Source organism: Thermobia domestica, chromosome 6 (assembly GCF_964235325.1).
Source record: "Thermobia domestica chromosome 6, izTheDome1.hap1.1, whole genome shotgun sequence".
Taxonomy (NCBI): Eukaryota; Metazoa; Arthropoda; class Insecta; order Zygentoma; family Lepismatidae; genus Thermobia; species Thermobia domestica.
This window is the reverse complement of record NC_137459.1, coordinates 81,490,587-81,514,309: the sequence shown is the minus strand read 5'-3', so window position 1 is coordinate 81,514,309 and position 23,723 is coordinate 81,490,587. Positions and strand designations below refer to the sequence as shown.

Genomic DNA, 23,723 nt, shown 5'->3' with positions numbered 1-23,723 from the left:
AAAACACACTAAAAAATTAATAAGAAAGGATCCAGAAGTGAGTGCAAACCACCAAACTTACAATTACTACGCCCGTATTCTTCCGACTTCGCCATTGAGGCAATAAAGGAAACCTCGCTTGTAGAGAGGTGAATCGTTGAGGTCTTTTTAATTTGGTCAATCAGAGTGCCTCTTTAACAGCGCATATTCGACGATAACCGTTTGGGATCAGATAAATGCGTTTACCATGTGAACTTATAACAAAATGAAGCGTGTCTATTTACTTTGTTTCATAGTTCCCCCATAACCACTTTCTAATGATCGGCGACAGTTGCAATCTAAATTCATACAATTACACGCACTCATCTCAAGATTTTTCACTTCATGATGCAGAGGTAGAGGTTACCCTTGACCCCCAGAGCTCACTTTAGTTACAATTCATCTGGAAACAGTAACATATATAACAATAACCGCAGGCACATGACTGGTGACAGTTCGTGTTGGTCCCTCCGCGATTCTCCGCGACGAATTGAAGGAGCGCGGACCAAAATGAAGTCCTCGCTGCTACGCCGTGGTAACTTCAATACCGCGACTCAAGATATCTGTTTTGATTCGACAAAACCCTGTCGCCAGTGGCACACTAATAACAATTCTTCGACGCGTCGCTATATGGACGATCGACATTTACCGGCAAGTGGGCCACTAGGTTTTAGAAACGTTTACAGCATGGGGTTAATATGACTACAGTTGTTACTTGCAACCGTATCCTTGTACCTTCAGTTCGTCGTCGTTCATGAATTTAAATGTATCAATTGCGCATAACAGTCACATATGGATTTATAAATACTTTTAGCGTTTGGCCAAGAAGAATTTAGCGAAGATCGGCCATGTCATATTCAACGTCTACATTTGTATCAATTATCATCTTGTTTCAATTTTTGTTAAATTTCATTTTCCAGTATATTCTTTGGTAGCGCATCATTCTCATACCCAAGTTTGTGTCTCCGCAACTCAAAAGTTGCATTTAATTTGTGGTGATTGGCATAGTAATTATAATGGCTATCTGCATTTTTTGCATTGCTATACACAAATTTTACTGACACCCATATGGAATGTGTCCGTATATCACAAGCATACTATTCAGGTACTTCTAAGTGATATCTCTGTGCCAAGTTTTTTTTAATATTATTATTATTTAAAGAATTCAGTGAATGGCTATTTCTAGAGGCACATTCCGACCCATATCTCCACAAACTTTGCGTACACCAAACCAAGGCAAATAATAATAATAATAATAATAATAATAATAATAATAATAATAATAATAATAATAATAATAATAATAACGTTATAAATGCTATGCCGATTACCGCAAACTAAAACGCAAAATTTGTGTTGCGATGACGTAAACGATTAGGGAAGTAAATGGGCCGAATTATTAAGGAAATAAACCTTACAGAGCTGCGGGCACACGAGTAAATACAACATATAAACACGTTCAGAAAAGTTCGATATTGTGTGCGCATGTCATACAATATATACATAGTTATTGCCGGTAGATTTATTGAATTAATAAATCTTTTATTTATTACAGATGTCATGTCATATTTATGTATGTGTGTGGGGGGGAGTAGACATTATTGTCTCATTATGAATTATTGCACCTTCAGACGCTACGTCCTGTTGGCTTTATTTTATCCCCCCCCAATATATAAATGAGCTAATTCGCACACTGCTGTAAATAGTTTCCCGATTGTGAGGAAAGCTCGCCTTTCACTAATTTTAATAAAACTTGTCATATGTACACACTGCACTTTACTTTGATTTAACAGATTTATTCTGTGTATTATTTTACTGAGTTCAAAACCCAGCTCTGATGGCAAACTCCTAGGAAATCAAAGATTTGCACAGGAAAATATTCAGTATGTTTATTAAGCAAATCAAGATCTACCTTCGTCCCAAGTTTAGTCCATACGGAATGGTTTCTGTAGAGCGCAATCGGTATATACTGTCCTTCAGATTGATTTCTTGAGAGAGGAAACAAATGAAGGACCAAACGGGGTACAATTATACTTCAGAGATTCTTTTAAACAAAATATTTGTCATATACAGTGTTGTGAATGATGAAAATACTCTGTTTGATTTAGGAGGAAAAAATCTGTATGTTTCATAATGATCTTTATTTTTAGTGCCAATTATTACTAAAATGTCTAGATGAATACCTATTCTTGGCACGAGTAGAGTTACGTGTATGGAAAATATTTGAAAGATACAAAACTAAGTACAAATCATTTGGTGTTCGGAGCAGTTGTTGATACAAGTACTACTTCACAATAATCCTCGTATCATCCTTTTGGGGTCTCGTTTCGTAAAACTTCATCTTATCGTCAGCCTACATTACATGGAGAATGTTCACACAAAATTTTTAAGTTCTACGCCTAATAGCTTTGGAGATGTAAGTACAGCAATACCATTTTCAAGACTCCATTTTCCCCCTCTAGAAGTTCTATCTTGCAAAAGTTCCGTCTTATCTGCAACCTGGGATAAAATAATAGTATTTCTTCAAAATTTCAAAGAGAACACTAAAAAAAACTTTCAAGTCCCCCTTTACCTTCTTTAGGAGTCGAATCTTGAAGACCCCCGTAATATATGAAAGCTGGGTAAAAGAAGTTTTTCATTCCGCAAAATTTCAAAGTCCCACTTTTAACAGTTTTGGAGATCTAGTAGTGAGTAAGTCATTAGATTTTTTTCTATAGATCTGAAAGTTGAATCAAAACAATGTATTCTTAATTCAATTCAATTATTATTGCCAGAACACTGAATTCATCATAGTTGACGAATTTGAAGTGGGAAATATTACAATTTAAAATTCATTAGAGGTAATGTCTATTAAGATAAATAATATGCAGATGAAACCTTTTCCTTAATTTTCAAATGATTCCGGAGAAAAAGGAAAAAAATTCAGGCAGTTAAAAATTTCCGGAACATTACTCAAGAGCCACCACTGTTTATATAGATGATTTTCTAAATCATTGATGAGGACGCTGTACCATAATTATTCAAGGAAATTTCAATATACATTTTGTGATGTGAACATTCTCAAGGTTCCCAGGTTTGAACTTCATATATGTTGAACATTTGAATGAGATCGATTGGGTGGTTCAAAAGTAATTCATTCACGAACATAGTCACTTTTATATTTATATTTATTGATTTTTGTATATCTCCCCCTCCAACCCCTCCCGTACATTGCTGCGTCAAAGTGAAATGATAAAAATCATCCCAGTCCCAAACCTCATCTACATTGAAAATTTGATCAAGATTGATCGGATGGTTCAAGAGTTATTAAGTTTTATTTATTTTTTCTATGTCCCACTCGTCTCCCACCCCTAAGATCTACCGTCAAAGTAAATAGCTAAAAACACTCCCAGGCCAGAACCGCATCTACGTTGAAACTTTGATAGAGATCGGTCGGGCGGCTCAAGAGATTAAGAGTCACAAACATAGTCACTTTCAATTTTGTAATATAAATTGACAACTTCGATGGTGATTGATAATATTATAGTTTTAACGTTGTTTTTAACTTAGATAAATCTTGCCTTGTGACACATTTTAGTTTAGAGTTGAATTGATGTATTGTTATTTTTCTTTAAAAAAATCTTACTACTGTATATGTTTCATTTTCTTTCATTTTCATTTCTTTCTTTTCATTTTCCTTATTCCTTCTTTTTTTTGACTTGTCTTTCTTGTGTGTGTGATTTTGAGTGTAGTACCATAGGTTTTTATACAAAATTAGCTTTCATACGGAGACCCCGTATTTGATCGGAATATGGAATTTCAATTTTTCCTTCCTTTCTTTGCACGCCAAGAATACGTTTGCGGCATTATTCATTGCAAAGAAAATGAAATCTCAAGTATTAACTATGTTCAAAAATTCATTTCAAATAGTTCACCCGTTTTACCCAGATGGTGAGGCTGACAAGCGTGAAGTCATTTTGATGCACTGAGAAAAAATAGAAATTGCCACCTCCTGTCGCTAAAAGAGGAATTTCCGGAAGTGATGTGGCATATGCCAAATTATTTTGAATAATGAGTGTATATATGAAGTTTCTTGTCCCCATCATGTCTAACCTCAAGGGATTTACGAGATATAGTCATTCTGTTGTAACAATTGTAACCCCATTTTTTTCTTCCTGTCTTTTTCTACTTTTATGTGGAATATCAAGAAAGGACGAAAACAAGTGTCTAGTTATTTTAAATTGTAAGTCCACAGGGTGTTTCAAAACAACACAGACAACGTTTGGGAGGTGATTCCTGACACCAAGATAAGAGGAAAAGTATAGATCAATCTGGGTGCACAAATGCTTCCTTTCGGAGTTATAGGCTGCCGAAAACATGAAAAATTGAATTTTAGAGGTCCATAGCTCCAAAACTATGGGATCTACCGTAGTCGGGCCAAGACTTCAATAAGGAACTAATAGGCACGCTATACGAAATACATGTTTCAGAATCCTAAGGTACGAACGCAATGATTTTTATAGAGGGAGTTTGACTATGGGCATATAATTTGAAGTACTTACAAACTACGTCTATCAAAATTGTTGCGGAAGTACCGCAGGATTCTCAAACTTGGATACTTGTATAGGGCACATACTAATTCCTAAGTGGTCTTGACCCGACTATGGTAGATTTCATAGTTTTGGAGCTATAGACCTTTAAATTTCATTTTTCCATGTTTTCTGTAGCCTTTAACTCAGAATGGAAGCATTTGTGCACCAAAGTTGGTCTATACTTTTTGTCTTATCTAGGTGTCAGGCATCACCTCCCGAACGTTGTCGGCGCTGTTTCGGAACACCCTGTATATACCAAATTTCATGTCTCTACTTTCCAGAGATTTGAAAATATGGCCATTTCTATAATAATTGACACCCCTATTTCACCCTTTCCTCGTTGAATTTCCAAACATCCCCCCTTAGATGTGTGTTTCGTCACAAATTGTATGCACAGTAAAAATTCCAAGTTTCTTGATTAAGCAGTTTGGTCTGAATGTTAATAAGTGAATTACTCGCTCAGGATTTCTTCTCTTATTTATGGATATTGAGTGTAAATGTTTTACCTCTTGTCACAACTATTGGACTTAATTTTCTCATATAGGTAATAAAATGCGTTTAGATTTTCAGGTTATGAAATCCTGGTGTGTGGAAAAATTAAAATTTTACATGCACATTTATGTAGCTACAGTGTCCAAGAAAAATCTTTACATGTTGAAATCTTTATAGGGATATAACACTTTTTCCCTACTTTGCTACATGTATGGGGGTAGCGGCAGGAGCGTCGACTGGGGGAAACTGGGTTTGAGATTTTTATATATTTTATCAATAGAATACTAGTAAAATGAAAACCACGAAATTTTATAATGTCAAGGGGTCTTGTACCCCCAAACAAAATCTGAAACGCTCTTGGGTAGCGGCATCATTTTCCAAGTTGCATTCCCGTGAGTCTTTAAAGTTTGCTGTCAATAATAGCTCAGTTCTCTCTCGCTTTCCTTCTTGAAGTATGGTTAGCAACTTTATCCTTCGTTGATAGCGACAAAAGATATAATTTTGCGACAATTCTTGCTCGATATCTCAGTTCTCGTAACCAATAATGCGTTTTTACCTCCCAAAAAACTCTTAATTCAAGAAATAACTCGTGTTTTGTGTTTATTGATGAAAGGGGCATCTCTAATTTGTGTAGCTTTAGAATTGAAAGTTTCAAAGTAGACTACTTATCTCTTAAAAAATACAGCCACTTCTGTATAACACACACTGTAACAACAAACAAAAAGTCTTCTCACGTATGACCAAATATCATATATGCTCAAATATAACGCATCAAATATCACAAAATTATAGAACTTTTGTTATCACAAAATTATAGAACTGTGGCACTATCTACAATGGTTAAAACTGTTAAGCATGCTTTAACACGAAAAGTTAAAAAAAAAAAAAAAAAAACTGACCGATGAGCAGTGATGTCAGGTACACTAATGTCCAAAATTACTGTAGCATGTCTATAAATATGTTGTTGAAGGAATGTAATTTGATAAGGAATTCGCCTGGTATTTCTTATTATGTTAGTATGTGTATAATTGGCAAAGACATGCATGTGGCAAATTTCATGTCAAAAGAGTAGTAAATAAGAACAATAAAACGAAAATAAAACTTTCTTCTCCATTTAGCAACATTTTGTTTTAATTTTTGTATTTATAATTCTTTTCCTATGAAATTTACCACAAATATATTTCCCAATTATACACATAGTATTAGTATTAAAAGTACTTTGCAAATTCATTGTTAAATTATATTCTTACAAGAAGACAGTTATAGATATGCGACATTTCTATATGCGATATGCGATATGCGACAGTTATAGATTTTGGACATGACTGTACATAGTCTAATGTTTAACTCAAAGAAGTATTAAACTTCTCGCACAATTACATTTCCCATACCGTGAATACTTGTAGAAACCAAATAGAAATTAAATATAATATTTACAAATCTACAACTAAATCTAGAAGGTCTGCAAACTCATCTCTAGGAACTTACATAATGCTACTTATACACTGGATCCTTAATTGCCAAACGATTCTCGATATACTGTATTTTACCAAAACTACGCACAATGCAAAACGTTTCTATCGAATGTCAGAAACTCCTGAAATACGTAGCTCCTTATATAATATTTTATGTTCAAGCTCCAAATACAATTTACATATCATTGATATCATCTTCAATTTTACCCAATTTCTATTTCTGCATTTTTAAAAAATGATGTTAGTGCAATTTAATTCTTTTATTTGTAAGTAGAGTTGCACACATGCTCTGCAGATGATAGATTTCTATGGAGTCAACCTGGGTGGGAGATATTGAAATGAAATGAAATCTATAGTTTTACGTCCCACGATTATGACGGTTAGGCTAAAGGAGACGGTGATGATGAGAGATGAATGAAATGGGTGAGAGAAGAAACTGGGAGGAAACGGGAGAACCCCGAGAAAACCCAGGAGCATGGTGTATGTCCACCACAAAGTGCGAGATATTGTCTCATGCGAATGCAACACTATCATCAAGAGCTACTAAATACATTTCCAGTTCTCCTCAAATAAAGAAATAATATTGTAAAGTACCCAAAATCCTTACAGGTGTTTGTCTAATGTATGTTGTTTATTATAAAACAAGGAAGTTATAGTCATACTGCTTAGAAAAAAAATAAAAACAGATAACGTCGGCATCACACCACAATTATAGGAAGTTTTCCTATACGGAAATAAGGAAGTAAGAGATTGCAGAAAGAGACCTGAGCTAAGCTCTTCGCGACAACCAGGAAGCACCTGAATCCCGGAAAGGGGTTGTGCTGGTTGAGGATGAAGACTAGAATCGGGAGTTGTAATTAAGATTGGAGAGTGGAAGGACATCGTTTGGAGTTGAACTGAGCTGAACTACCTGTGAGTACTGCATCTATTTGCGATGTTAGATAACCATAATGGTTAAGTTTCTGTGCCATTACGATGTAGTAGATTTCTATAATTAAGACCATTTCGAATCCTAATAGCTTGTGGTGTGATGTCGAAAATATCCAAAAGTAATTGAGTATTTCATTTCTTATCCTAAGACGATTTGTTAAATTCATCCTCGAGTTGTCTAAATACACGGTGTTACAAATTTCAGATGAGCTACGCTCTGCCCCCAAGTATAAAAAGTATCTAAGATACAAAATCATTCCGGTTAGAAATTTGTAGCACACGTTAATATTGACTTCTTTCGCATATTACCTATTTCAACATTTCCAAAATCATACGCTTCGCTTCTAAATTTACCAAGCCTTATACATTTTTTCTTAATTTGTACCTTTGTTCCATAAGTAATATATATATATATATATATATATATATATATATATATATATATATATATATATATATATATATAGTGCTTTTTCCCATCGTCCGTGGAAAATTTCCAACAACTTGGCAATACTGCCAATGAGCTATTGCTGGCATCAAAGTTCAAGAGCTCACAGGAGTGTGAATTGAAAAAGAAATGCACGTAACTTCGTACTAGGGATGCGCACGAGACAAGATTTATGGCTGTCTCCACTCGAAAATATGCTGAAAAAGTAATGTCTCGACTCGGAAAATATATATTTTTCTATTGGAAGAGCCGTGTCTCGACTCGAATTTTGTTAGGAAAATCCTGCCTCGACTCGTCTCGTCCGCATCCCTACTTCGTACCAAAGTAGGGAAGAAAGTATGCATTTTTAAATACCTAGGTAGAGAATTATACATGTAAATGTTGGGCCACTTTTGGCTCAGTGGTATAGCGTTCACCTCTGGTGCGTGAGTCCCTGGTTCGATCCCAACTCGCGCCAAGTGAGCTTTGTGGTGGACAAACACCGTATCAGTGGGTTTACTCGAATTTCTACCGTTTCCTCACACTTTCTTCATTCTACCATTTCATTCATTTTCATCATCACCGTCTTCTTTGGCCTAGCCTGCGTAACCGTGGACGTAAAACTTAAAGATTTCAATTCCTTTTGCATATAAATGTTTTTTTTTTCTTGTTGCGTACTCTGTAAAGTAATTTTGATATAAAATTGTGCTATTAGTGTCTATGATCTCCTGTAGATACATCTTACATTAATGATGATTTTTACATAAAATAACCGAACAATAATACACATAGTTTTCGTATACAAGAAAATAATAAATTAAAAATTGAAGACAGTAACATATTTCTCGGGTGCTTGTGCAAAGGGTGTCAAGTGAAGAAAAGAAAAAAAAGAAATTGAATATAAAAGTCTAAGTATATAGACAACTTCATGAGATACCTCAGAATACACAACTTGAATTTGACTCAGCTCCTTATACCCATTTGTAGAGAGTTTTTATCTCTTTCCAGTGACGATTAAGTAGAAGTTGCTCGGACATGGAGATTTTAACACCATTTGCACAAGCACTCGGGGTTTGGTATACGTTACTATTATTATATTTAATTTGCGAATGAGCTCAAATCTGCCATTGAGCTAAAATTTGCGCTACGTTGAGAGGCAACTGAAGTTTTCTCTTAATTTATTTTAGTTTTTTTTTTGGGGGGGTATGAGTTGCAACTATCTATTATACTGTATAAAGAATTAAAAACCCAAAACGGGTTCAGCGATTTCTCCTTCTCAGATGTTTTGTAAAGAATCCATCATCGATTCATCACAAACTAATTTTAGTGGTTCATATCATAACTCTTACAAACCTGTCAATCAAAGTTATTCGCTACAGGAACGATAATGACCTTGGTCGCAAACTGATTCCAAACAACAAGAAATCCATTTTGATCAAGTTCTCAATCTGAGGAATTGATTTCAACAACAGAAAAAGTTGAATTGTTATCTTACTACACCGTTGAATACACAATTGTACTTTTACTAAAAGCTTTAGAAACTATGAATTTGGATCCATCAAAAGGTCTTCGACATGCTAATTATAAGTATTAACATTGATTATTTGGAGGGAGGGGGAATAAATTCCTTTTAGAGCACTGAAATCCACCCTGGATCTATCTACGATCGTAATCAACTGAATTACCAGTACTTTTACAGTATTATTTTCATCCTTGTGTATTGAACGCCCTCGGAAGAAATTGTCTCAAATCACCACTGCATATTAGCATTCAGACTAACAGAAACTCTAAAAGCAGAACTAGAAATTTATAGTACCCATATGGCTCGTTCCATGTGTTTTGGTGATTAGACCTGTTTAGTAGGGTGAGAGTAAAAAATCATTTTTTCAAGTCGTAATACAGCGGAAAAGTTGCGGATTGGGGAGACTAAAAAAGGGATAATAATAATAAAAAATAAAATCAGTTTGTGTTCTGGTCGCGCATGTGTTCTAAAGTTTACCGAAATTAAAAAAAAAAATCACAGTTTTTACGATAATTTTTAACATTTTTATATTAGCCTATTCCCGAATGTAATAGCTCAAATTCTTATGTATTAGAACCACAGAAAATAATGTTTAAATACTATTTAAATCCATCAACATCTTTCGGTCACACATTGCCTTCAAAGTTAATGAAATTTTGGAAAATAATTTGCAAATAAAGGTAGATTGCAATTCAAGGGAAAAAATACTAACAACTTTCATGTTTTTTTGGGGGGAGGGAGAGTCTTTATTGAATACAAGTTTAAATATTTAAAAACTAATTATTTTAGACCATTTGTAAGATAAAACAATATCGTAGAAATGTGATTCTTTTTCAAATTTCGGCAAACTTTAAAGTGCATACGCGACCGAAAGATATAAAACAATTTTATTTTTATTTTTACTCCCTTTTAGTCTCTCCCTAATTAGAAACTTTTTCGTGGTACTACGACTTGAGAAAGAAAAAAATCTGCCCATCCTATTTGGCAGTGTTTATATTACTTTTTTGAGCAGTAATTTCAAGCCTGTGATATCACAGTTTACTGCATTCCTTCACAGCAAACCACCTTTCACAGCCTCTTCTCCGTTCTTCATTGCGTAGCTCTCTGATTTCCCCAGATTGTAATAAGCCCATTTAGAAATAACTCTCTTAGATTGTACCCACATATTTACGGTTGAGTATAATTACCTGTATTATACGTATACTTAACAATTTAGGAGGTGTGTTCGAAAAGTATTGAACCTTATTTTTCCCGCGTGAACCAACGAAGCGCGGGAATCTTTCTTCAGTGTAGGCAGACAACGAGTGAAGATGTGTAGTGAGCGGTAAAAAGAAAAAAAAACAAAACAGAAAAGCTTGAGCAGCGATGTTGCATCAAATTTTGCCAAAAACTTGGTGATACCCAAGGGGAAAACATTCAATCGGATCGGTACATTCAATTTTGAACGAGAATTTGGGCATGAGAAGAGTGTCCGCGAAAATTAATTCGGGATTTCATCGCCAAATACAATATTCCTATGTGTCTTTAGGCTCCCTACTCATCCGATATGGCTCCATGCGACTTTTAGTTATTTCCCAAGCTCAAAACGCTACTAAAAAGGACCCGATTTCAGTCAATAGAAGACATCATACGACCGCCCAGAGTTGCTTACCACTTCAAAAACTGCATTCCAGAAGTGTTTCCAAAAATGGCGGAAACGCTGGGAGAAGTGTGTGCATTACTAAGGAGACTACTTTGAAGGGGATTAATGTTTCGGATTTCCAAATCAATACATGCATTTTTGCCAATCGAAGGTTCGATACTTTTTAATCTCATCTCCTACGTTTCCTAGAACTGAAAAGAAAGAACATTATTATAAAGGCATTATGAAGAGACATACATCATAATTGAAATCAAATCAAGCAAAGTACTTATTTAAATGTTCATATGTTGAATTATTTCATGATTTATATTAAACGATTATATAGAACATAAACATGAAAAACACATAAATCTGTATATTCTGGAAATTATAACTTTATTGCAAATAGTAATACAAAATCTGCATGATTGTGTCAAACAGCAATAAAAAGTAAGGCACAAACTTCTATTTATGAAAGTACAATGCACTTAGATATAAAATTATCTGATTTGAATACATATTAAATATCATTCTTTACTTTAAAGACTTCACTAAATATACGATCCACATTTCAAAGAGAAATTTAGCAATACAAAATTAGGAGTCTGTGATGCAAACATTTCTTCTCCAGGAAAATAAGTGAATAGTTATTTCCTTTAAGACAATAATTCCATATAGTCATAACAAATCGTTGCATAAGCTTGTATTTAAGAATAACTATATAAGATATTTAATACTAATAAGCAAATATATAAAATGTTAATTGAAATTACTACATAAGATGTTACTTAAAGAGTGAACATATTAGGTGTTAATTAACCTCTATACGAGCGTTCACTTAAAGATCATACATAAACTATTAGTTTGAAAATGATATAAGGTGTTCATTAAAAAGAATATTAGAAAAGCAATACATTTTAAAACTTCTAAATAGTTTCTCAAGAAATCGTTTTGTTGTTTTCCATTATAGGCCTCCTGCTCGCTATTTGTTGTTATTGAGACTACGAATAGCTTCATTTGGGACCAACATAATAGCCGATAATTCTAAAGTGAATTCCTCGCTAATTGTTTCGTGTTTGTTATCACGGAGCAGAAGGAGCAAAATGTATTCTTCTTATGCGAAGGATTCAGCAGGATCGCGGGCATGGCAACGATTGATGCAACGAGACCGTATTCCCAAATACATAGCACGAGCAACCTTCCAATACCAAAGAAAAATTGAAAAAATCATGTAAATGCAACTGATCATGAACAGTCCAAGGAACCAAATCCAAAGTCCAGTGCATATGTCCTTATAAATGTCGTTTATATCTGCAGTACACATGTATGTGGCAGACACATTTCCAGTCGTTAATGTACATTTCACCACGGATGGGAAAAATGTATACGCAGAGTCTTGTGTATCAGTAATAGAGCAATTAGTAGTGCAGTTGCTTGCATCCGATTCATCCTTTGTTAAGAAGACATTTATAATTAAGAGGTTGGCTAAAGCTGCGGATACATAGTATATTTGAAAAATCAAAACCACGGACCTGTTGAATCTAAATTTGCTAACGTTGTCGACAGCTTCTTTGGAAACATCATTCATCCGGCCGTTGGACATAGGAAAATGTTTGACGCGGTTCATAAATTGAGAGAGTATGTTGTTTCTCCATGATTTCCATGCAAGGTATGGATAAGAAAATACAAGTGCCTGAGCCAGAAAGATATACGGTAACCATTTGAAGAGGTAGAAAGTGCTAGGTGTATCTCCGACATCGTTGACTCCAAGTATCTTAGCACTGATGTTGGCAATTCCGAATCCGGGGTACGGGAAAGTGGATAGTGCTTCGAGCGAGCAAACGTTGTCTACCACTTCTTTTGGAAAGTCAGTATCTCCATCGCATTTAATGCCGTATCCCAGGGAGACGAGGACAAGAGGTACAATGGCAACAACACAGAGCACTCGCCACGTAAGACGGTAGTGCAAACGGTAGGAAACATCATCGGTGATCGTCGCAGTCAGAAACGGAAGAATGGAATTGACGACTCTCTCTTTATAACTCATGGCCAATCCTTATCGATCTGTAAAAGAAAGAAACACATAGTTTTAAAAACAAGTTAGTATTTAAGAATATGCATGTAAAGGGAAGAAATGTCATACACTTAAATATATTAAACTTAAATATGTATACATATTTCAAATTAGATTAAGCGTTGAGTAGTATTGTTTCATATTATCTGAAAAACTTTTTTATCCGTTGGAATAACTGTAAAGCTACATAGTGAATGACGATATTTTCTTTACATATTACGGTTCGCTCCACGTGTTCGTATCTGTGTCCGTCTGGTTTTGTTTGCCCAGAAAGCCTTGTTTTTTCTTTATAGACCCGATCACTTCTATTTGCTCCACCCAGCGTTAATGATATGTCCGTATTTTTGTGGCATGTCCGTGTCCTTGTTTGTGTCATGACCGTTTCCGACTGGTTTAGTTTGTCCCGATAACCTTGTTTTTTTCTTTATAGAATCGACCACTTGTTTGCTTCATACAGTGTTAATGACAGGTCCGTATCCGTGTTTGTGGTATGTCCGTGTTTGATTGGTTTTGACAGCTCCGTCGCGGGATTTTCCTTTATAGACTTCCGCTCGCTTTGTATGACTGTCCGCTAGTCCCGCTGCGCCACGCGCTAATGGTATTTTCCTGTTTGTCGGTTCTTGTATATTTTAGCTCAGGTAACAAAAGAAACTTATTACATACCTTTTCACTTATCCTTTGATGACACGCCCGCTACTTTGGTGATCCTTATTTTCCTGGTTGTTTCTTGTCGCCCGCTGGTTTATTGATGTTGGCAATCTCCTTTATGACGTAGTATAACTTGCTGCCCGAAGCGAAATCGAAGAAATATTGCGATGGCACAATTGAAATTTATGGTTTTTAGGGTATACTTATAACCTCGGTTGAGTATTTTGATTCAGATCATTACTGAATTTAATAAATAATAATTAATTGCGTGAATATATGAATTTTATAATGTAATTTTATGAAAAATATAAATATTGGGTACTATTTTTGGAGATTTTCTTAAAAGTAAGAAAACTACATTATTGCAACATGGATATTTCTGTAATACATGTCAGACATATGGATACTATCCGGAACTAGATATGTTTACAAGCTGAGGTATGAATGCTGGTACTTGTATGTCGCTTTTTTTTACCACAAGCAAGGCTTATTTCACACTGATTGCGGGCGAAGCGTTTGATTGTAGGATATTTGCTGCTCCTTGCAAGTTTGAACTACGTTCTTTATACACAGCAATTTGCATTGTTAATACACTCTGTATTGGAATTACGTTTATTTCCATTTATTATTATTATTATTATTACTATTATTACTATTGTTCGAATTATGAAAATAGGGCGTACGTATTATCTTACGAAAATACGATTCGAACTTAGGCTATCTGTATTACTATTCCGTTATAATATTTACTATCTGTCATGATATATATGGCTGGCAGAGAGTTAGGTTTTGTATATCTATTTATTTTTTCTCTGCAATTTTTAAATTTACCACATTAATGCACATACATTTAAAAGACAAGAACCGAATTTAATATTTTATAACTAATTTAATACAACTTGTATTCAAAATAATGGCTACATTACGGATTATGTCAAGTTAAGCGCCAATTTTACAAATTAAATTTTGTATTTACTATCGCACTACCTTATAGGATGTGTGAAAGTTATAAAAACAGACAACTATTTTATTAGAACTTACACTAGTTTCAAGCTGTTTTGCTTCCATGAAATTAACATTCGCAATTTAATTTGCATTGGACTTATTTGGATTATGCTCTGAAACTTTGTAGGAAATTTTATATTTGTGATTACTTGGAAATCTTGTCACTACTTTTGAACGGAATAAACGTTTATTGCATGATAATTGTTGTTCTTGTAGATGAAATAGATATCTGTACACTGAATAAAAATATGAATACAGAAATATTAATTTTACCGATACTTTCATTATGAATTGCAGTAATAATCTCATGCACTAGAGGTTACAGCCGAACACTTAATAATGTTTTAACTTTAACGACCTATGATTGTAGTGTAAAGGACACGCTGATGAAGAGAAATGAATGAAACAGTGGAATAAGAATGTGGGAGGAAACGTTACAACTCTGAGAAAATCCTATGGTCGATGTTTGTTCATTACAAACATATATGATCCAGAATTGAACCAAGAGTATAGGCGCTACTAATTAGGTAGTGTGTTACCTATAAGTAAGAATAGAGAATATTCTTTTGTTTGAAAAAAGATTGTTGATAATTGCAGGGCTGATAAGTTATCCACTTTATGTGATAGGCGGTGTTGCAGAACTACTTATATATTATCTGTACTTACAATTGATTACAGTGCTAAAATTATTTATTTAGGCGAAGATCTTAGTTGAGAAATTTCATACAGAGGATTTAGTTTAAGCTTGTTGATGAATGCATTATTACACTTTCAAGTAAAGATAGTGATGATATTTAAATTTGCGCCCTCAAGTGGAATCGAATTACAAACCTTATGGTTAACACTTGAATGTGCTAGCTGATTACTTATTTCCAATGGTACACATTATTAGCTTATTACATAAGCTTTTATTTGAGTTGATGTATATACATTTAAACCACTTTGTCAGAACCACGGTAGGTAAAAATTGTTTTGTCTTGAAATTTTATGTTATGTGTCTCGATTGTTTACCGTAAAAATATTTTCTCTTGGAGTATATGAGAAGTTAATAGATTATTTGGCATGGCTTTTAATTGAAGTTGGAAATTAGAGATCCACACATTGACATGTAATGTATATATACACAATACAGTTATATTTGGTAAATTGTGGATATATTTAAATTTACAATACACGGTAATATTAGAATTTGGCATAGCTTGTATTATAATTATGATGTAGAATTTTTGAGCTTCTCCGTGGCTAAGCGGTTAGCGTAGGCACTTTGGCGTGGGAGACCCGGGTTCGATTCCCGGCGGGAGCTCATGTGGTTCGGATTCCACGTTAATCAGTAGGTCCACGTCTCATATAGCCTCGCTGCTGAAAGGGACGCTAAACTAAAATCAACTCATCAACTCAATGATGTAGAATTTTATCACGCAGGGCAACTATTTGAAGATTTGATTGAATATGCTTGTATTTGCTGAAGTAGGTTGTTTAGAAGATCATTTTTTGTATAGAGATACACATTAAGTACACACCATTACTGTATGATGGTGAAAATGATTGATACTTTATTGTCGGGATTATAGATATATGATTATTTGTTTCGTAGGAAAACAATTTTTGGAAATTTGTGTTAATTAACATGTTTGATTAGAAGATAGAACTTTGTTTGATATTATGCAGCTCACGTATAGATGATGATTACAACCTGTCGAATTATATACATACTATCCAAAATTGAAAGGCATTTACTGTATTATATTAATGTAACAATATCAAGAAGAACTACAAATAATTTGTTATAACTTATTATTATACCTTATTAGAAAAATTTAATTAGAATTGTTAAATATACTTGAAACAAGATTGAAGACAGAGAACTATGCTTGAATTTAGCAATGATTAATATTTGCTTACTATATTGACTAGAGCTTTAATTATGTGTTACGATACCTTCACTGATATAATACTTTATTGCAACCATATTACGTACATTTTAGGATAAATTAGGCTGTTTTGACTATTTGATGGTAGATACAGTACGATTAGAATTTATCTTATATTTGAAATATGACACAATATTAAGTATGAAATATTGATAACTAATACTTTATCTACGACTTACTAGGAACACAAGTTCAGACTATAGTTTGTAGGTTTAAAATTAGTGATTTTCTTTTAAAAAGTAGATAATTACCAAGTTTTAAGAGCAAGGACAATTGATTTGCACAATAGCAAAGCTGTTATACTAGATTGGACATATTCTATATATAAAACTTTAATTTATTTCTATTGCAATTAGCAGATAGAAGTACCTTATTTTATAAATACTTGGTGATACTGATCCTTTAATCATCTATAAGGGCATACTTATTAATACCATGTAGATTTGCTTGGTTGGAATCAAGTAACAGCGTTAATTATGACCAATATTATGATCCATATGGACAGGGTTTTTTTAATTTTGAGTTGATAACATCGAAAATATACGGTAGAGACTTATTATGTACTTGGAATTTTAGGTTTCACTAAGTAATTCTATGATTATAAATTATTACGATTTTGAGTGGTATATTGTTATGTTTTGCTTTTATAATAAGAACTAAGTGGTTTAGAATATCACGGATTGACTGATGGTTGTTGGAATATTGTTATCTGTTTAGAATAAATAGAAGGCAACGCAGATATTACAAGTATTAACATATTTGATTTACTAGAACATAACTGACCGACTGGCATGTATAGTTTTATAATATAAATGGGTTGCAGTTTTATGTCATGCTAGATGAAGAGTACATTACTGACATTTATTTTGGTAGCCGGGCTAGCACAACTAGTGACAGCTATTGTTTTGTTTAAAGCTATTTAAGTATGATTGACTGAGGGCTATGTTTTGGTTTTATAATAAGATATATTTGGTTTACATTTATGGAGGCGATTTTGTTTACTGCATTAGTCACTTATTTATGTTAGATAGGAGGCAGCGCAACTAGCGACAACTATTGACTTATCTTATTTATTAAAATGCGTGAATGCCAGACTGATTTGTTTGCTTTTATAATGCAGGTTTCCATTTAAGGATTGCTATTTTGATTAGTACAATATTGAAATCTAATCATGTTAGATAGAAGGTATTTCAAGTAGCGACATCTACTAACTTATTTGAATTATTAAAATGCGTGAATATAAAACTGAATTGTTTGCTTTTATAATAAGATATAGACGATTACATCTAAGGATTGATATTTGATTAGTATAATACCAAGGTTATTCATGTTAGATAGGATGCAATACAACTAGTGTCATCTACTAACTTATTTGAATTATTAAAATGTGTGAATGTCAGACTGATTTATTTACTCTTTATTATAAGATATATTTGTTTTGCATTGAAATTGAATATTTTGATTAGTACAATACCAAGATTTATATACGTTAGATAGAAGACAACACAACTAGCGACATCTACTAACTTACTTGAATTATTAAAAAAAACATGATTGTTAAATTGATTAGTTTACTTTTATTTAACATATAACAGGTTTACATGTAGGGATTGATATTTGATTAGAACAATACCAAGATTATTCATGGTAGATAGGAGGCAGTACAACTAGCAACAACTATTGAATTACTTGAATTATTGAATACATGAATGTTAGACTGAATTGTTTTATTTCAAATATTTGTTTATCAAATCATATGTATCTTTTTAAAAATTGACTGTATACTAACCAGGTATATAGACGATAAATACGACACAGCATATCCATTAACATGTGCTACACTGTGTTTAAATTACTAGATTTATGACTGACAGTCTAAGACGCTTTGCTTTTCATAGTACAGGACTAATTATTTTGAATAATAAACAAATAAATAAATAAATACTAGTGGATATACATAATAAGATTGTTTTACACAACTTTATCTACCATTGAACTTGCTATTTATATCGACTTCTTATTGCAGACGTTTTCATTTGTTAAAGAAAGCTGATATGGTAAATATAATTGTATAAATGTAGGTAAATTGAAATTATATATGTGTTGATTGCATACTAAATAAATATTCGTTTAATTTATGAGTTGATGATGAAGGGCTGAAATACACACTGTAAGTTTTATATTTTATATCAGTAAACATAACATTAAGGTTAACTTTTAGGAATATGAACTAATTTTTGTACTGAACATCATTATATCCATATAGAACAGAAGTTTTATTAGAAATGCAGGAAGTTTCACGAGTCAAAAGGATTATTTACAACTAATTGGATGAGAGATGAGTTCATGATCTGGAGATATATCAGGAGAATACAATGGATGATAAATATCTTGTTATTTTTACATATGAAGAGTCTTTATGTATCTTTGTTGAATAGGGACATGAAGCATTTTTATTTCAGATTGATTTTAGACAAAACTATAGACTATTTTCAGTACTGACGAATTACATGATGATTTAGTTATAATATAGATTATGGTTATTTACAGTATTGATCTGAAGGTTTGAAATCCTACCAAGACAATGTTTGTTAATGGGTGAATGTTTTGATTATTTTTATAAACATTCTGATAATCGTATTTTAATCAAAGAATCAACACTATGTAGGATTTGTTCATAGTTTCAACAATTAAAAATAATTAAGCAATTGTTAGAAAACTATAAGCGTTCTTCATCTTACATGACAGTTTTGAGATTATATTGACATTAACAATTGCATAGAATGGTTTTCATGATGATGATTCGTTTATTTTTCTGCAAAACATGTTTTATGTTACGTCTGTTGATCATATCTGATCAATGTTATGACAAATGTTTAACTGTATTGTGGCATTTGAATGAAAATGATAAAATGATGCCAACCAATTTGGTTATTATACATTTATGATTATTTCGACTGTTACTATTGCTTCTGGACTTTTTTATGTAGAAGGAAAAATGATTTCAGTAAATTGTACTTTGTGTGCTAGGACAGTACATCCTGTTTGCTGTTCTAATCTTGTTCTTGTATTTTAATCTATATTATTGCATTAGAGGATAAATAAGGTTTTTCTTCTTACGCGTTAAGCTACTACTTACACATTAAATTACAAATTTTGCACATATTACTGTATACTATAACGAAATGTAGGTATATGTTACTTACAACATGAGGACTTTGTTCATTTTGTGTGGAATACAGATATTTATTTTTTTTCATTTTCATATTACAAATATAGCATGTATATACATTAACAGAAATTATTTGCAAAACCTCAACTAACAGTTCTTTTTTACGCATATCTTTTCGCTATACTGATTGTTTTACATTTTGTTATTAAATAAATTATTTTTGTGTTTTTGGAACAAAATAAGCTATCTGTTATCGTATATGTTTTTTCGTATGACATTTTGTTTAGATTTCAAAAGTTTGATAAATACACAATGTCTTTTCACTTTGATTTTTTCTTTACAAGGTAATGATACAAACGTAAAATATCTTAGAGTGTATAGATTATGTATTTTATTTTACTTTATCATAATACAACCGGGAATATTTATATATACACCAATTACAGTCAGGATAGAATTAATACTTATACAGTACATTTTTATCAGAAAGCTGTAGTTTTAAATTCGTTCGAACTCATTTAGATAGAATCACAGCTTTTATGCACTTTATCATGTTTGATAGTTAAACCATATGACATTTTACTATTAACTTAAACAACAATATATTCTTTTAACTTATTGTCCATTACTATATTGTTTAGATTAAGAGAGATGGATGAGTAGTACAACTGTTTGATGACGAGGGAAATGCAGAAAGAATATACAGGAGGAAATTAATTTTTCATTGAAAACTATACCGACACGATATTATTTAACACAAAATATTTTACCTATGATTTTGAATTAAGGACCTTGTACACTAGAGCTAGCCGATATATCACTATTTTATTGTGCTACTACCCAACAACTTAAGCAATTAAAATGATTAAACAGACCCAAGATACTTTCGGGCAGGAGATATTGATACCTTTTTAGTATGAATATTTCTGTTATGATGTTTAATGGTATATACATTCTCTGCAACATGATGATGCTACACACACTAGGCACGACATGATGATGCAACTGTAAGTTTTTTTCTGAATCGAACTTTTACGTGAAGATTGGATTGGAGCAAGGAGTTGAGTTCTTATAATTATTATTTAACATTGTTTGGAGTATAATATAAAGAAAATTAAAAACAATAGCCAGAGCTTAGAGCTGAAAGGGTATTTATGAAGTTATGATGCACAGAAATCTTCTAAATACTCCCATCAGGAAGTCACGGTCGGCAAGAGAGATTGCAGCCGGCACCCGTCTTCGGCGACACGACGATCTACTTGTTCAAAGTTGCCACCTTTTGCCGAGGCGGCAAGGGGTCGAAAATCGCAAAGAAATTAACTTTGCCGACTATTTCCCGACTGTTGCCGACTGTCAGAGTCTACAAAACAGTCGGAAAGTCCTCATTTCTACCCTCTGCCGACCCCTTATGCCGGCCTCTTTTCGACGGCGGCGCCGGCGCATTGTATGCGCCTTTCCGGCTGTTTGCCGACTGCTCGAAAGGGCTTCTTTTCGATGTCGGCTTCCCGGTTCTCCCACAGGCGGCATCCGACCTCTTGCCGCCGTCAAAAAGTAGCCCTTTGCCGCCTGGAAATCAACCCTTCAGGAAGACAAAGTTTCCATTACCTTTTACATTAGTCTTGCCTAAGTCTTCCCCCATGCTATGACTTGTGGACAAGAAGCACCCTTGAAAGTTCTTGAAATATAATACTTGCATTTGTGTGTGTGTGTGTGTGTGTGTGTGTGTGTGTGTGTGTGTGTCCCAGCGTAAAATTTCTTCCTTTTTGCTTTTTTTGCAACACTCTAAGCCAAAAAAGAAGAAATTGAATGGGATATGCAATTATTATATACTTTCAGAACTAGCAATTGTGCCTTGCAGAGAAATCATAGCACGGAGGCAGACTTAGACAAAGCCACTCTAAAAGGTGGTACACACTCTTTCAAGTCCAATACTCAAAACTTACAGTTGCATCATCTTGTCGTAGCTATTGTGTATAGCATCATCGTGTTGCAGCTAAAGTGTTTACCATTAAACATCATATCAAAAATATCCATACTAAAAATGTATCAATATCTTCTGCCCGAAAGTATCTTGAGTCTGTTTAATCATTTTAATTGCTTAAGTTGTTGGGTAGTAGCACAATAAAATAGTGATATATCGGTTAGCTCTAGAGTACAAAGCCTTTAATTGAATATCATAGGTAAAGTATTTTGAGTTAAATAACATTGTGTCGGTATAGTTTTCAATGAAAAATTAATTTCCTCCTGTATTCCCTTTCCTGCATTTCCTTCGTCATCAACAGTTGCATTACTCATCCATCTCTCTTAATCTAAACAATATAGTCATGGAGAAGAAGGTAAAAGAATATATTTTTGTTTAAGTTAATAGTAAATATCATATGGTTCAACTATCAAACAGGATAAAGTGCATAAAAGCTGTGATTCTATCTAAATGAGTTCGAACAAATTTAAAACTACAGCTTTCTGATAAAAATGTACTGTATAAGTATTAATTCTATTCTGAATGTAATTGGTGTATATATAAATATTCCCTGTTGTATTATGATAAAGTAAAATAAAATACGTAATCTATATAATCTAAGTTATTTTAAGTTTGTATCATTACTTTGTAAAGAAAAAATCAAAGTGAAAAGACATTGCGTATTTATCAAACTTTTAAAATCTAAAAAAATGTCAAACGAACAAACATATACGATAACAGATAGTTAATATTGTTCCAAAGAACACAAAAATAATTTATTTAATAATAAAATGCAATATAATCAGTATAGCAAAATGATATATGTAATAAAAACTACTGGTATTTCTTCAATAAAAGTTAGTTGAGGTTTTGCAAATAATTTCTGTTAATGTATATACATGCTATATTTGTAATATGAAAATGAAAAAAATAAATATCTGTATTCCACACAAAATGAATAATGTCATGTTGTAAGTAACATATCCGTACATTTCGTTATAGTATACAGTAATATGTGCAAAATTTGTAATTTAATGTGTAAGTAGTAGCTTAACGCGTAAGAAGAAAAACCTTATTTATCCTCTAATGCAATAATATAGATTAAAATACAAGAACAAGATTAGAACAGCAAACAGGATGTACTGTCCTAGCACACAAAGTACAATTTACTGAAATCATTTTTCCTTCTACATAAAAAAGTCCAGAAGCAATAGTAACAGTCGAAATAATCATAAATGTATAATAACCAAATTGGTTGGCATCATTTTATCATTTTCATTCAAATGCCACAATACAGTTAAACATTTGTCATAACATTGATCAGATATGATCAACAGACGTAACATAAAACATGTTTTGCAGAAAAATAAACGAATCATCATCATGAAAACCATTCTATGCAATTGTTAATGTCAATATAATCTCAAAACTGTCATATAAGATGAAGAACGCTTATAGTTTTCTAACAATTGCTTAATTCTTTTTATGTGTTGAAACTATGAACAAATCCTACATAGTGTTGATTCTTTGATTAAAATACGGTTATCAGAATGTTTATAAAAATAATAAAAACATTCACCTATTAACAAACATTGTCTTGGTAGGATTTCAAACCTTCAGATCAATACTGTAAATAACCATAATCTATATTATAACTAAATCATCATGTAATTCGTCAGTACTGAAAATAGTCTATAGTTTTGTCTACAATCAATCTGAAATAAAAATGCTTCATGTCCCTATCCAACAAAGATACATAAAGACTCTTCATAAGTAAAAATAACAAGATATTTATCATCCATTGTATTCTCCTGATATATCTCCAGATCATGAACTCAACTCTCATCCAATTAGTTGTAAATAATAATTTTTTGACT

The 23,723-nt window shown here is 32.8% G+C and overlaps 1 protein-coding gene across 1 annotated transcript in view; it reads right to left on the bottom strand.

The window, feature by feature from the left end:
* Positions 1-11,442: 11,442 nt before the first annotated feature.
* LOC145687696 (innexin shaking-B-like) overlaps positions 11,443-23,723 on the bottom strand; it is a 44,683-nt gene continuing 32,402 nt past the window's right edge. Inside the window, exon 2 of the mRNA XM_081761153.1 lies at positions 11,443-13,120. Within this exon, the coding sequence (XP_081617279.1) occupies positions 12,171-13,103 (933 nt within the window). The 5' untranslated portion in view covers positions 13,104-13,120 and the 3' untranslated portion in view covers positions 11,443-12,170. The remainder of the gene's footprint in view (positions 13,121-23,723) is intronic.